This window comes from Lagenorhynchus albirostris, chromosome 14 (assembly GCF_949774975.1).
Source record: "Lagenorhynchus albirostris chromosome 14, mLagAlb1.1, whole genome shotgun sequence".
Taxonomy (NCBI): Eukaryota; Metazoa; Chordata; class Mammalia; order Artiodactyla; family Delphinidae; genus Lagenorhynchus; species Lagenorhynchus albirostris.
This window is the reverse complement of record NC_083108.1, coordinates 7311797-7326628: the sequence shown is the minus strand read 5'-3', so window position 1 is coordinate 7326628 and position 14832 is coordinate 7311797. Positions and strand designations below refer to the sequence as shown.

The 14832-nt window shown below is 39.6% G+C and overlaps 1 protein-coding gene across 2 annotated transcripts in view; it reads right to left on the bottom strand.

The window, feature by feature from the left end:
• Nucleotides 1-3908, bottom strand: part of RTTN (rotatin) — a 138194-nt gene extending 134286 nt beyond the window's left edge. For both annotated transcript variants that reach the window (XM_060121308.1, XM_060121309.1), the window contains exons 1-4: nt 3864-3908; nt 3336-3523; nt 2298-2475; nt 541-630 (exon numbers count right to left, since the gene is read on the bottom strand). In XM_060121308.1, the coding sequence (XP_059977291.1) occupies nt 541-630; nt 2298-2475; nt 3336-3523; nt 3864-3894 (487 nt within the window). In that variant the 5' untranslated portion in view covers nt 3895-3908. The remainder of the gene's footprint in view (nt 1-540; nt 631-2297; nt 2476-3335; nt 3524-3863) is intronic.
• Nucleotides 3909-14832: the final 10924 nt, after the last annotated feature.

Sequence of the window (14832 nt, the reverse complement as noted above, 5' to 3'; positions counted from 1 at the left end):
CCAAATGTAGATAAAAAGTGATCACTGGCTAGAGTCCTCAGGAAGGTCTCTTTGAGGAGGCAGCATATGACTGACCAGAGACCAGACGCAAAAAGACCTGGATGACATTCCTGAGAGAGGCTCTAAATCAGAACTCTTCAGTCAACTGAATGTTGGAGTAAAGATAAATGAGGAAACAAATTTGATCCTGAGCCTCTGGCTTGAGTCACTGGGTCGACAGTACCGCTTAGTGAGCTGGAGAATTAATGAGGTGGTGTGTACAGTGCACAGCTCAGCTCTTGACAAAGACTCCCAGCTCGATAAGCACCAAGTACCACGGCCACCATTACCACCGCCTACAGAGCTGGTCACAGGCACTTAGAACAATACACAGTTTCACCATTGAGACTCTATATCCTAATCTAACTTGAGGGAACAAACTTTCAGTTTGGTGCTTAAACATTTAAGTCTGACCACAATACGTCTTCACAACAATGAGGGAAAGTACATTAATTTCCAACTTCCCAGGTAGACAGGACCCACGTCCCTGTAGATACACACCCACAGGTCTCGGGGGCACTTCCATCTGCTGGAAAGTACTTTTGTCTTGAGGAAAATATCCCGTTAAGATTTCAGGTTGCTGTGGCAATTCTGAAAAGAAAATATATATTACTGTGTTACTGATGCATTATTTGCTGAAAGTGAAACTTGCTCTTTTCAAATACAAATGGTTTATCTTAAGTTTCTGAATCACTTTAAAAACTAGAAAAATAATCCAATTATGGTTCTCTGAATAATCTGTCCTCCTAAAGAGGAAAAAAATGTAGATGCCGAGTCAATTTCAAATTGAGGGGTTTTTTTCCTCTCTTTTAGTGTTACGTAACTACAATTATTTCTTAGAATGAAAACATCCACAATGTACATAAAGAATCTGTTACAAGGTATTTATTCAAGAACTGTTCATCTCAGCTTCTTAGTCCATCTCTCTCCTCTCCCTTACTCTACATATTTCCTGATCACTTCGATTTTCATGTTTTTTAAGAAAAAGTTGTCAAAAGCAAGAGTCAGACACCATCTTTCAATAACTCTGACGATCCCCTATCATACATGATTACATATTCAGCGCTTCAGTTGTCATGAGATTGAGAACGAAGAAAAGGCTAAAACCAAATTTTGTCATTTTCTGTTTGAAGTTTTCACGCCAGTAGTTCTAATGTTAATACAGAAAACTAAAAATTAGCCCTAGACCATACCTCTAAACTCACCTGCAAGGAACTAGGTGGAAAATCCATGATTTAAGATTCTACTTTATTTGTTATAGCTTAGACAGAAATTGCAAAATACACTGTTAAAAATCACAATCACACGAGAAACTCAGTAAACGGCAGCTGCTACTGTTGTTAACAGCGGGCCCGAGGGTCACAGCAGTGGCAGTACAGCACTGGCATAGAGAAGAATAGGGTCTAACATTAAATGAGCAAAAACACAGTTTTTTATACTTTTACTACTCAATCATATAAATTTCAAGAGCATTTTCTTTCCTTCAAATCAATTTAAATGCTTTCCATGAGCAAGGCACTATACTGGACATCAAATAATAACAAGAACAACAAGTAACAGTAGCAAACAAGGATTCTGTGCTTAATATACACCGGGCCCTGTGCTGAGCACCGTCCAGAGATTGCTCCACTTAATCCTTACAAAAATCCTATAAGATGTTCTTGCTTATTGTACCAATTTTTGGATGAGAAAACTAAAGCCTGGAGGGATTAAGTACCTTAGCCATGGTCACCCAACTAGTGGCAGAACTGGGACTTAAATCCATGTCTCTTTGACTCTGATCTTAGCCAGTATACCATGTGTAGCTCATTTTGATTGGACCCCGTAACAAAATCATAAGCAGGGCAGACATCCTCCCTAGATGAAGAACACAGCCCCAAAATGCAAGTATAAAATATTTAAAACAATGTCTGGCACATAGTAAAGAGTGCTCAATGAAAATCTGTTGTTATTGCTACAAGAGATAATCTGTCAAACTAGTCTCATAAAAAGAAAGTCACTTCATCTTTTATGCCCCTTGACCAAAACAAAAACACACAAGTATCCTCCTCTCTGTAACATTACAGGAGGGGAATTAAGATCAAATTCATGTAAGTTAACATAAGAAAAATAAGAGTTGCGGGGGGGAGAGGAGGAGGATTGTTTGCTTTTTTTAATCTAAGGTTCCTTTCCTTAGAATTAACCATTAGAACCAATATATTATATTTTAACAGACTGATTGACTGATTGATTTCATCAGAGTGATTCCAAAGAGTTACCAGTTTGATTGGTTTGGAAAGATGCAGAATGTAGTTCAGGAACTTCTGAAGGAAGAATAAAAAGTCCATCCAGAATGCCATCAATTTCAGCCTGTAGATTCGGCTCCACATTAGAACGAAGTTTAGATAAGAATTCGACTGCACCAAGGTCAACCAAATGCTGGACTGCTGGGGGATACTGAAATAAGAAAAGGAGTGTCTTGAGAACAACTATAAATATCAAAATCTCCAGACTTTATTTTACAGCAATCAAAATATGACATTATTTTTGGTATACCAGATGTTCATTTTTAAAACATAATTTTTGCGGTGATATACATAAGACGTAGATTTACAGAGACATACGTAAAACATTTAATAACACTTATGAGAGAAAAGCCCAGACACTGAACACTAAAAATACACACTATCCATTCCTACTTTTATTTATTAAATTGATTACTTCTCTTCACTGACACTCACTGTATCCTCTTCTACCTCCAGTCACTCAAAAGATGCCAAAGTAATAAGTATCTCCTACAACTGCACAGTGATTCACAGTTTGGAAAAGTTAAACCTGCCACTTTGATATCTGACCCTGACAACTAACTACTCTCAAGACAGACTGAGAAACATAAATCTGAAAAACAGATATGGGAAAAACAGTTTAACATACTTGTGCTGTTTAGTATCATGGTCTGTAACTTTATCTTTAAATGTGTTCTCTTTTATACAAAGACATCTCATTGTAACATGTAAATGACAGAACCATCAGGGAAAACAGAATGACAAGTATTAACCTCCAAAGACGATCCCCCAAATCAGAACATACCTGACCTCAGAAACTGTGTTACTTCAGAACACAGCAGAGACAATGTGAGATTCAACATTACAAATAAGAGAAAAGGAGAATGGAGCATTACATACCCAAATGAATTAAAATTCAACGTTCACATTTGTTTCTTAAAAAATTAATAATTTAAATTTTCAACAAATGCTACACTTAAATGACTGCGAAATACTCACTTGTTTGATTATTTTATTTCAAAATGATCCTACCTTAACCAACCTGTTCAACAGACTCAGAACCTCTTCTTTCATTGGAACGGACGGGAAATTGAACCATTCGAGCAAATGGAGAAAAAGGAGCCTCTCCTGAACCAGATCAGCACAGCAGATTAAACTGTGCTCAATCTTGCAGAGAATATTCTTGAGAGCGCGCGCCCTGATCTCGGCCAGCTGATGACCTGTCAAAGAAGACAGCACAGAGCTATTTCCCGACTCCAAAGAGACGCCCACAGGGAATTTACCCTAAAACTTCGTTATCGACGCTGGGGGCGGGAGCGGGGTGAAGAAGTTAATAAAGAAACCAGTTTTTTCCACACGCAGGACGCTGGTGCATTCACGACGCGAACTGCGGAGTTTACACAAAGTCCGAGGTGGGCCCCCGGGGGCTGCCCCGCCGAAGCCCGGACAAGACAGGAAGCCGTCGCGGGGTGGCCCGGCCTCGGAAACGTGACACAGCCATTCTCAGCATGCGGCCACGACGGGTGGGCGACCCGGGCGAGGGGCAACTCAGACTGTTACCCAGTTTCCTGATGAGCCCCGTCAGGACCATCTCTTCCCGCTCAACCAGCCGCCGCCGGAGAATTAAACTGCCGCGCCACAGCGTCCGACCACAATTACTGTCCCCCTAGAAACCCGGCCGGTCCGAAAGCGAGTTCCTCAACGCCTGAGCGAAGGACCCAAAGAGTGAGAGGCATTCCGTGAGCTGTGCCGGTCCCCGCGCCAACAGAAAAGCTTACAGTCTCGCTATAGTGACTACTATGCAGTTCCTAGACAGCGGACTCCTTCGTAAGAACTGGAAAGAATGAGGAGTCAAGCAGGGATAGAACGCGTTTTGGCCGCCGTGCACGTCGGGAGTTGTAGTCTTCGCCAGCTCGTGCTCTCCTCCCGGAATTCCGGACCCGCCACCGCTCCCGCCTGCCTGGGGTTCCGGCGTCCAAGCGCGGGCTGCGGCGCGGGCTGCGGCGCGGGCTGCAGAGGCTCGCGCAGAAGCCCAGGTCGGCCCTGCACCCTCCCTCTGAGAGGGGTTCGTTTATGACCCTGTCAGTCTGAATTCTCAGCTCCCAGAACTTTACAACTTAGAGTGCAGCGTTTTGTTAGGATGACGTACCCCGTTCCACCCCTACCTCCCTGCCGTTACTAAATGGCTTAACCTCTTTAACTGTGAGATGCACCTGCACAATCATGCAATGACCTTGGATACCTGGGTTCAGAGTAAACAACCCGAAACAAAAATGAGAGCGGCGGCGGGGGCGGGGGGGAATAACTTAACAGGAGAGAAAAAGGGGGCTGTAGAAAGAAAAGGGGGTGAGTAGGAATTTGAATTCGTATTTGAATGCCACTAAAGTTGCCTTTTGCATTGTGATCGGTCTGAACTAATAGAAAAAAATCTAAGCAATGGTAAGAGCAACCACAGCAAAACTAAATTTGTAAAGTGATTTGCATTTTAGAGAACATTTTGTCTCATGGATTTTTTCATCCCTGGAGAAAGGATGTCAAGGCAGCAATTCCCATTCCTATTTTGCAAAAAAAAAAAAAAAAAAAAAGGGAGTGGGGGACTATGTAAAATCGGAGAAGAACCTGGCCCACAGCAGCTAGTAAGTGGCTGATTGAGGACCCGACCTTATGTTTCTTTGTCCCATTGTTCGGACTTTGCTGCCTCTACAAGTGTGTAGGTAAAAGAGTGGTGACATTTGAGCTGGAGCTTGAGGGATAAGTAGGAGTTTGTTTGCCAGGCAAAGAAATGGAGTAAGGGAATTTCTGCCAAAGAAAACAGTACATGCAAAGGCAAGAATTCATAGTGAGTCTGTCAGTCAGGGAAAATGAGAAAGTCTGTGTGGCCAGATTACCTCTGGGAGGAAGAGAAGAAGGGGAAGGGGCAGCTAGCATTCTGGTTATTCTCCATGTGGCCCTGCAGTGGCTCCTTCCCACTCTGCCGGCCTCTGCAGGTAACTGACTTGTACACAGGAAAAGGCTGCACCACCCAGGCTCCCTGGCCCTCAGGCATCCAGGTGACTGTGGCTAATGGGAGAAACCAGAAAGAACTCAGACAGGGGAAGAAAGAGACTGTGGATATTTAACCAAGACTCTGACAGCCCATACCTAATCCTGCCTGGCCAAGAGTGTAACAGTGGCTGCCTTGCTCAACCCTAGGACAATAGTTCCTGATGCATAAGTGTCCCAAATGGACCAAAAAATGGAAACTGTGGAGGCACTTATACCAGCCGAGAAGTATCTGTAGTTATACAGGTATGAAGGATTTAGATGTAGATTTGAAATGTCAAGATCAAAAGGCACAAAACAGTTCAGAGGAATAAGAGAAATAATTTTTCAATGATATTTCAATGATATTTCTAAGTTGAATGGTATTTCTAAGTTGATATTTCTAAGTTGAACAGTCTTAGGTGATAATAAACTGAGGATGTCGTTGGTATGGGGTGATGATACCTGTGGGAGAAAAAGAATTTAAAACAGCCATTTTGTAAGTAAAATGGGGGATCAAACTATGAAATGATATAATTTGCATTGCTTTTATATTCTAACTTATTGTTGAGCATATATTGCTTTTTAATTAGACAAAAATCATTAAGTCCTGCTTATTACATTCAAAGCAAAACAGTTATCCATCATTTTCCTATTAGACTAAGTATTGATTTGCCAATTTTTCCTCAAAATATCAACCTTCAATTTATTAATTCTACTGTTAAAAAAACATACATAGGGACTTCCCTGGTGGCCCAGTGGTTAGGACTCTGTGCTTCCACTGCAAGGGCAAGGGTTCGATCCCTGGTCAGGGAACCAAGATCCCGCATGCCAAAAAAAAAAAAATATATATATATATATATATTCTAATGTATTAACTGTACTTTTATTTAATATCAGTTACTTTCTCCTTCCTTCCTTAGGTTTGTTTTGCCATTCCTTTTCTAACTTCTTGAGGTTAAGCTTTTGTTGCTTTACTTTTATTCTTTCTTATTTAGTTATAGTGAATTTTAAGTCCATGAATCTGTACCTAAGAAAATCATCAATCATATATCATGAATTCAGATTTATAATATTCTGTTATTATTCTCAACCATCCTGAAACTGCTGTTTTGATATTTCCTATTTCACCCAAGATCTATTTAGAAGGGTGGTTGCTGTCTTTGTTGCATATACTTTAGTTATTAATGTCTACTTTTTTATATCCCAGTCAACAGCTGGGGCTTTTGTAATTTTGAACTTCAAGGTCAAATATTTTAAGTGATGCCCAAATACTTGAAAAAAATGGACAATAGGTATCTGCATAGACGTATGGAGAACTGTATGTGTGTGTATCTTTGTAATTTTCTATGCGTACTCACAACAGTTTTTGTTATATTTATTTGAGTGAAAACAAAATAAATACACGTCGAATTTTACATGATGGTAAATGGCAATCATTCAACTGGCAGTACATATGTGGATCAGGAAAGCGGTGAAGGATGAAGATCTTATGTGTTGAGGTCTGCTTACCAGGCACAAGCCATGCAACATTATGGAGAACCACATGTGGACCCAGAGCACAGGTCAAATTCTACTAATTACTCCCGAGATCCACTTAATCCTCAATTGTTCTTCAACCTTACAGTCATACCCATAAATCAGTCATTGCCTCAGTCTGCTATATCAGATCATTCAGATTAGATGAAGATATTTACACAGGAAATATTCAGTTGCCCTCCTAAGAACTCATATGACTACTATCTATGGTGATTTATTCTAGGAGAAAAAGAAATGCTTACTTTTGTTTTCTCGAAGAGATGTGCAGTTTTGCTCTCCTCACAATTTGGACATGAATTTTAACACTTGGGGTTATGTACAGTAGGTCTGCCGGTTGTGAACCTGAGTCTTTCATACACTTTATTCCTGCTACTTGACTCACTTGAAATATCTGGCTCAGAGCTGTATAACCAAAGTATTGCATAGAGCACAAACTTTAGAGCCAGACAGGCAGAGATTTAAAACCAACTTTGCAACATTAGCTGCATAATTGTGGATAAGCTTATGGTTGCAAATGACAAAACTCTAACTTGAACAAGTAAGCAAAAATGAGTTTTTATTATCTCACTATAGAAAAGGATCTGGCCTCAGAGACTCAAAAATATCACGATTCTTTTTCTCAATCTCTTTGCTATGCTTCTCTCAGTGTGTTTCATTCTCTTATATTACTGGCAAAATTCTCCACAAATGTAGGAAAAGCAAGGATTGTGATCCAGGCTTCTATCTTTCCATGTAATGACTCTAGGAGAAAAGGAAACCTTCTCCCTCAACATCTGGATATCAAATCCATGATAAGAACTTCATCAGAATCATTATTATGAGATTACCTGATCCTAGGTTACTTGTTCACACTCTCTGAACAGTAGGGCAGGATATTTTAACTAGATCTAATAACAAGATACTATATTAGGGTCACAAGGAGGTGGGCGGAAGACTTCCACTAAGGAAAAGGATGGTATTAACAGAAAATGGGGGGAAAGAATTTTGGGTAGGGGGAAAAACAACCTGATGCCTCTATAACCTCAACTTCTACAAGTAGACATTGGGATTAATAATAGTACCTACTGATAGGACTGTTTGAGGACCAAAGGAGATAACTCAGAGAAAGCACTTATCCCAGGACCTCCATAATAGGTAGTTACAACTAATAAACATTTGAGCAGCTGTCAAAGTGAAGGATGCCTTTTTGCTATGGACTGAATGTCTTGCCCCCATCCATCACCAAAAAAAAAATTCATGTTAAAATCTAATCCCCATTTGTGATAATATTAGGAATTGGGACCTTTGGAAGGTGATTGGGTCCTGAGAGTGGACTCCTCATGAGTGGGATTTCTGGTTTTGTAAAAGAGGCTCCAGAGAGTTCCCTCCTCCCTTCTGCCATGTGAGGACACAGAAAATAAGAAACCACCTATGAACCAGGAAGCAGGTCCTCACCAGATACTGAATCTGCTGGTGCCTTGATCTTGGGCTCTCCAGCCTCCAGAACTGGTTTGTTTTTTTACAAACCATCCAGTCTATTTTGTTATAGTAGCCCAAAAGGACAGAAATAATCCTCTTTCTAGGAATCCAATGCAATGTCAGACCACATCCCAGTGTTACCTGCAGGTGTAACCACAAGGTAGGAGCTCCCTTCATAAGAGGGGTCCTGGGCCCCAGAAACAACCTTGCTGCTCAGCGAGGGAGGCTTCAATGATCGCAGGTCACAACCTCAACCATTTTTACAGCCATATCAAGGCGAAATTTCCAGGAAAAAAAAGCAGTACTCTGACCCCTTTTCCTCATTTTTCAGAGAGAAGAAATTTATTGGCCCAAAGGGGCAATCCTTTTACAGGCTACTTTTATATTAATTGGGATACTAATTTATTTATGAAGACAATGCGAGCGGGATTCCTAAACAAAAGGGCTCTAACCAATAGCTGTGCACAAGTAACTCACAGTCCCCCAGGGCAGCAAACATTCTGTGTGCCTTCCAGGAAAGTCACCTGGACCCCAGCCTGCCTTATTTAAGAATAAAGCTCACGGGCTTCCCTGGTGGCTCAGTGGTTGAGAGTCTGCCTGCCGATGCAGGGGACGTGGGTTCGTGCCCGCGTCCGGGAAGATCCCACATGCCGCGGAGCGGCTGGGCCCGTGAGCCATGGCCGCTGAGCCTGCGCGTCTGGAGCCTGTGCTCCGCAACGGGAGAGGCCACAGCAGTGAGAGGCCCGCGTAACGCAAAAAAAAAAAAAAAAAAAAAAAGAATAAAGCTCACGATTTGTTAATAATTCTGATCTCTAAGAGGGAAAAATGGTTGAGGCCTAAGGTTTCATCCCCCTCTCATGAATTTTCCTAATCATGCCCCATAACTTTGTCCTATGAATTTACATAATATTTAATTTTAAGGGGATTGTCAAATTCTAATTTATCCTCCCAATACCAAGATAGAAAGTTAATAAATAGTTTATGCCATTTTAAAATGGAAGGATGGAACCAAGATATATTCATGTTCCATTTCAAATAGCAAAGCAACATAAATCTGAACTATGCCTTTTTTGCACAATTTAATAAATACGGGTCTTCATTATACATGTGGCAAAGCAGACAAGGATGTCTGCTGTCACCATTTCTGTTCAATATTGTACTGGAAGTTTTATTTAGGGTAATTGGGCAAGGAAAAGAAAAGTCATCCAGATTAGAAAGGAAGAGTACATCTATTTCGGTTTGCTATTGACATGATCTTATATAGAGAAAATCCTAAGGAATCCACAAAGAAACTATTAGATGAAAATAGACCTTAGAAAGTTTAGAGAATACAAAATAAATACACAAAATCAATTCTATATCTATATACTAGCAATAAACAATCCAAAAATTAAATTAAGAAAATTATTCCACTGCTGTGCAACAGAGATTGGCACATTGTAAATCAACTATACTTCAATTTAAAACAATGAAGAGGAAAAAATTATTCCATTTACAATAACATCAAAAAGAATAAAATACTTAGAGATAAATTTAACACAATAAATGTAAGACTTCTATACTGAAAACTATAAAATATCATTGAAAGAAATTAAAGAAGACCTAATAAATAGAAAGACAACCTGTGTCATTGATTGGAAGATTTACTATTGTTAAGACGGCAATATTCCCGAAATGAGCTACAGATTCATAGCAATTTCTATCAAATACACAACTGCCTTTCTAGTAAAAATTGACAACCTTATCCGTATGAAAATAATAGTCACGTGGAAATCAGACTGACCAAAATAATCTCAAAAAGAGCAAAGTTGAAGGACTTATACTTCCCAATTTCAAAGCTTACTACAAAGCTACAGTATTCAAGAATGTTTGGTACTGACATAAGGACAGACATATACTCTAATGGAATAGAATTGAAAGTTCAGAAATAATCATTCACATATATGGTCAACTGATTCCAAGACAATTCAGTGAGGAAAGAATAATTTTTTTCCGCAAATGGGACAGGATACCCACATGCAAAACAACGAATCTGGATTCATACCTCACACCATTAACAAAATTAACTCAAAATAGATCAAAGTCCTAAATACAAGAGCTAAAACTATAAAATTCTCAGATGAGAACATAAGCATAAATCTTCAGGAATGTGAATTAGGCAATAGCTTCTTAGACGTGACAGCAAAAACACAAGCAAAAGAAAATAGATAAATTAGACATCATCAAAATTTAAAACTTTTGTGCTTCTAGGGACACTATCAAAGTGAAAAGACAACCTGAGAGTGGAAGAAAATATTTGTAACTCATATATCCAATAAGGATCTATCAATCAAAATATGTAAAGAACTTTTACAACTCCACAATGAAAGGACAAATAACCCAATTTTAACATGGACAAAGGATATGAATACATAGTTCTTCAAAGAAGATGTATAAATGGCCAATAAACAAATGAAACAATCCTACACATCATCAGTCATCCAAGAAATGCAAATCAAAAAACAGAATGAGGTACTACTTCATACCCTCTAAGATGCCTATAATCAAAACTGGGGGCAGTAACGTTGTTGGCAAGGATGTGGAGAAACTGGAAACCACATACACTGCTGGTGGAAGTGCAGAATGGTACAGCCACTGTGGAAAACACCCTGGCAGTTTTTGAAAAAGGTAAGCACAGAATCAACATATGACCCAGCAATTCCACTCCTAGATTTATACCCCGAAGTATTGAAAACAGGTATTCAAGCAAATACTTGCACATGTGTTCATAGCAGCACTATTTACAAGAGCCAAAGGTGAAGAGAACTCACATGTCCATAAATGGAGGAACGGATAAACAAAATATAGTTTATCCACACAATTGAATAATATTCAGCCATAAGAAGGCATGAAGTAGTGATACATGCTACAATATGGATGAACTTTGAAAACATTCTATTAAGTAAGAGAAGCCAGTAACAAAAGTCCACATATTTTATGATTCCATTTATCTGTGTGTTAGTCTGCTCGAGCTGACATAACAAAATGCTACAGGCCGAGGGGCCTAAACAACAGAAATTTATTTTCACACTGTTCTGGAGGCAAGAAGTCCAAGATCAAGGTGCCTGAAAATTTGGTTTCTGGTGAGACCTCTCTTCCTGGCTTGAAGACGGGAGGGGGAGTAGGGAGTAACTGATAAATGGCTACAAAGTCTTCTCTTGGGGGTAATGAAGATGTTTTGGACCTAGATAAAAATGATGGCCGCACAACCTTGTGAATGTACTAAATGCTACTGAATTGTACACTTTAAAATGTTAATGGTATGTGAATTTTCCCTCAATAAAAAAACTAATTGAAACTTTTATAAAAGGTCAGAGAAAAACAAGTTTCCGCGAGGGTGTGGAGAAATCAGAACCCTTATACAGTACACTGCTGGTGGAATGTAAAATGTTGCAGCAACTCTGAAAAATAGTCAACAGTCTCTCAAAAGGTTAAATATAGAGTTACTCTATGACCCAGCCGTTCTGCTTTTAGGTATTATACCCCCTCAAATGAAAACATATGTACTCACTCAAGCTCGCACATGAATGTTGGCAGCAGCATTAATTCATAAGAGCCAAAAGGTAGAAACAACCCAAACGTCCATCAATTCATGAAAAGAGAAACAATGAGTGTATGGAATGGATAAATCATATCTATAACAATAAAACATTATATAGCTAAAAACAGGAATGAAGGACTGAGACATGTCATAACATGGATGAACCTTGGAAACATGATGCCGAGTGAAAGAAGTCAGACACAAAAGACCACGTATTATATGATCTCATTTATATGAAACGTCCAGAACAGGCAAGTCTATAGAGACAGAAAGTGATTTCATGCTTCCTTAGATTTGGGGAACGTTGGGGCATAGAGTGGTAACAGCTAAGGGGTGAGGGGTTTCTTTTATGAAATGATAAAAATATTCTAAAATTGCTTGTGATGGTTGCACACATCTGTGAATATATTAAAAGCCATGGAAATGTACTCTTTAAATGGGTGAATGATATGGCGATGAACTATATCTCAAGAAAGTGTTATAAAAAGAAAAGCAATAAGAAGACATTAACTTGAGAACAAGAATTTATTTTATAAAGGACTTATTTTGTAAAGACACCAAAATAGATTGCTGAGGAAAATCACAGAATGTCCTTTCCTGTGAATTTGTGAGAGTGTTTTTCCCCTGTATCTGGTGACATTTAGATGCAGCCCTTCGAAGGTGATAGATTAGAGATGGGTGGTCCTCCCGTGAACCTTTGAGATTCATTACATTTATCGCCTACATTATTCAGTAAATGCAAAACATACCTGCCCCGTTTCCCTATTCCTTTCAGTTGGGGTAACTGCCTATCATTTAACTTCCCCAGAACATTCTCTTTGGTAAAATGAGGTAAGTATACACTTTCATTTCCAAACTGTGAGATTTAATTAGCTAAAGTCCTTGGATGAAGAGTGCAGGGAAAGCTCAAAGTAATATTGTGATTATGTTTAGATATTTTTTTCAATGTGTAAAGTCACATAACCTCATTATTGCAGTCAGATATATGATGCTGGGCAAGTGTTACTTCCAGGAAAATGTAATAAAACCCAGCTCCTTTGAGATCCAGTACAACGATACATTTTCCTGTAATCTTCAGGTGATTCCCATGTGGGTAACCTCCCCCAACTCAACTTTAATAATAATGACCTCCGTTTGTGCTCCAGCCGAAAGTAATCTAGTTAATTGACAATCAGAAAATGACCCTGACTTTCAGGCCTGCCTTGCCAGTGATACAGCTGTGCTGAACGTATCTTGGACCTGCACATAAAATACTGATTCCAGTCGCTGCTACAGAATGCGCGTTGATACCGTGGATATTTTCCAGGGCTGGCTCCGTTTTAAAGTTAGGTATCTCTACGGGAAAGTGGGATATCAGTTAAGACGAAAAGGTAATCCAGAGCTAACCCTGGTAATTTTTTTTAATGTTTTTGGTCTTTTAATTGGGGAAGGTAACCTTGTACAGCAATCCGGTAGATTAAACACTGTGTCATTTTGACTTCCAAATGAAGACAAGAGTCTTGGAATTCTGAAGGACATGTCTCATAAGGCAGGTGTCCACAATCAATAGACTTTTTTTTGAATTTTATTTTTTTATACAGCAGGTCCTTATTAGTCATCAATTTTATACACATCAGTGTATATATGTCAATCCCAATCTCCCAATTCATCACACCACCACCACCACCACCCCTCCCTGCTTTCCCTGCTTGGTGTCCATACGTTTGTTCTCTACATCTGTGTCTCTATTTCTGCTTTGCAAACCAGTTCATCTGTACCATTTTTCTTTTTTTTTTTTTTGTACCATTTTTCTAGATTCCACATATATGCGTTAATATACAATATTTGTTTTCTCTTTCTGACTTACTTCACTTTGTATGACAGACTCTAAGTCCATCCACGTCTCTACAAATGACCCAATTTCGCTCCTTTTTATGGCTGAGTAATATTCCATTGTATATATGTGCCACATCTTCTTTATCAATTTGTCTGTCCATGGGCGTTTAGGTTGCTTCCATGACCTGGCTATTGTAAATAGTGCTGCAGTGAACATTGGGGTGCATTTTGAATTAGTTTTCTCAAGGTATATGCCCCGCAGTGGGATTGCTGGGTCATATGGTCATTCTATTTTTAGTTTTTTAAGGAACCTCCATACTGTTCTCCATAGTGGGTATCACTTTACATTCCCACCCGCAGTGCAAGAGGGTTCCCTTTTCTCCACACCCTCTCCAGCATTTGTTGTTTGTAGATTTTCTGAGGATGCCCATCCTAAAATAGATTTTTTACCTATAGTATTTTAGGACACCTCGTATGGCTCAGGGCAGGGTCTCAAAGGGGCCTGTGGTTGACTGCTCAAAAACTTCTCCATCTTTGCATTTCTGTAGGAATCTAGCCCACATTATCTGCTTAATAAATATTCTGATTGAATAAATGAATGAACTTCCAGATAATGCTTTAGATCATTGTGCTGGTAGTTTCTGACCTAAATTTGTTCATCATCAGTGTTCCCCCTTCTAGAAGTTCATATCGCCTGTTTTTTGTTCTGGTGTGTGCCTGGTAGTCAGAATAATGTTCCCCCCAAAGACATCTACATACTAATCCCTGGAACCTATGAATACATTATTTTACATGGCAAAGGAGAATTAAGATTCCTAATCAGGTGACTTTTAGAATAAGGAGATTATCCTAGATCATCTGAGTGGGCTCTGTGTAGTTACAAGGGGCTTTAAAGGTGGGAAAGGAGGGCTTCTCTGGTGGCGCAGTGGTTAAGAATCTGCCTGCCAATGCAGAGGACACAGGTTCAAGCCCTGGTCCGGGAAGATCCCACATGCTGAGAGCAACTAAGCCCACGCACCGCAACTACTGAGCCTGCACTCTAGAACCCATGTCACAACTACTGAAGCCTGCGCACCTAGAGCCCATGCTCCGCAACAAAAGAAGCCACTGCAAGGA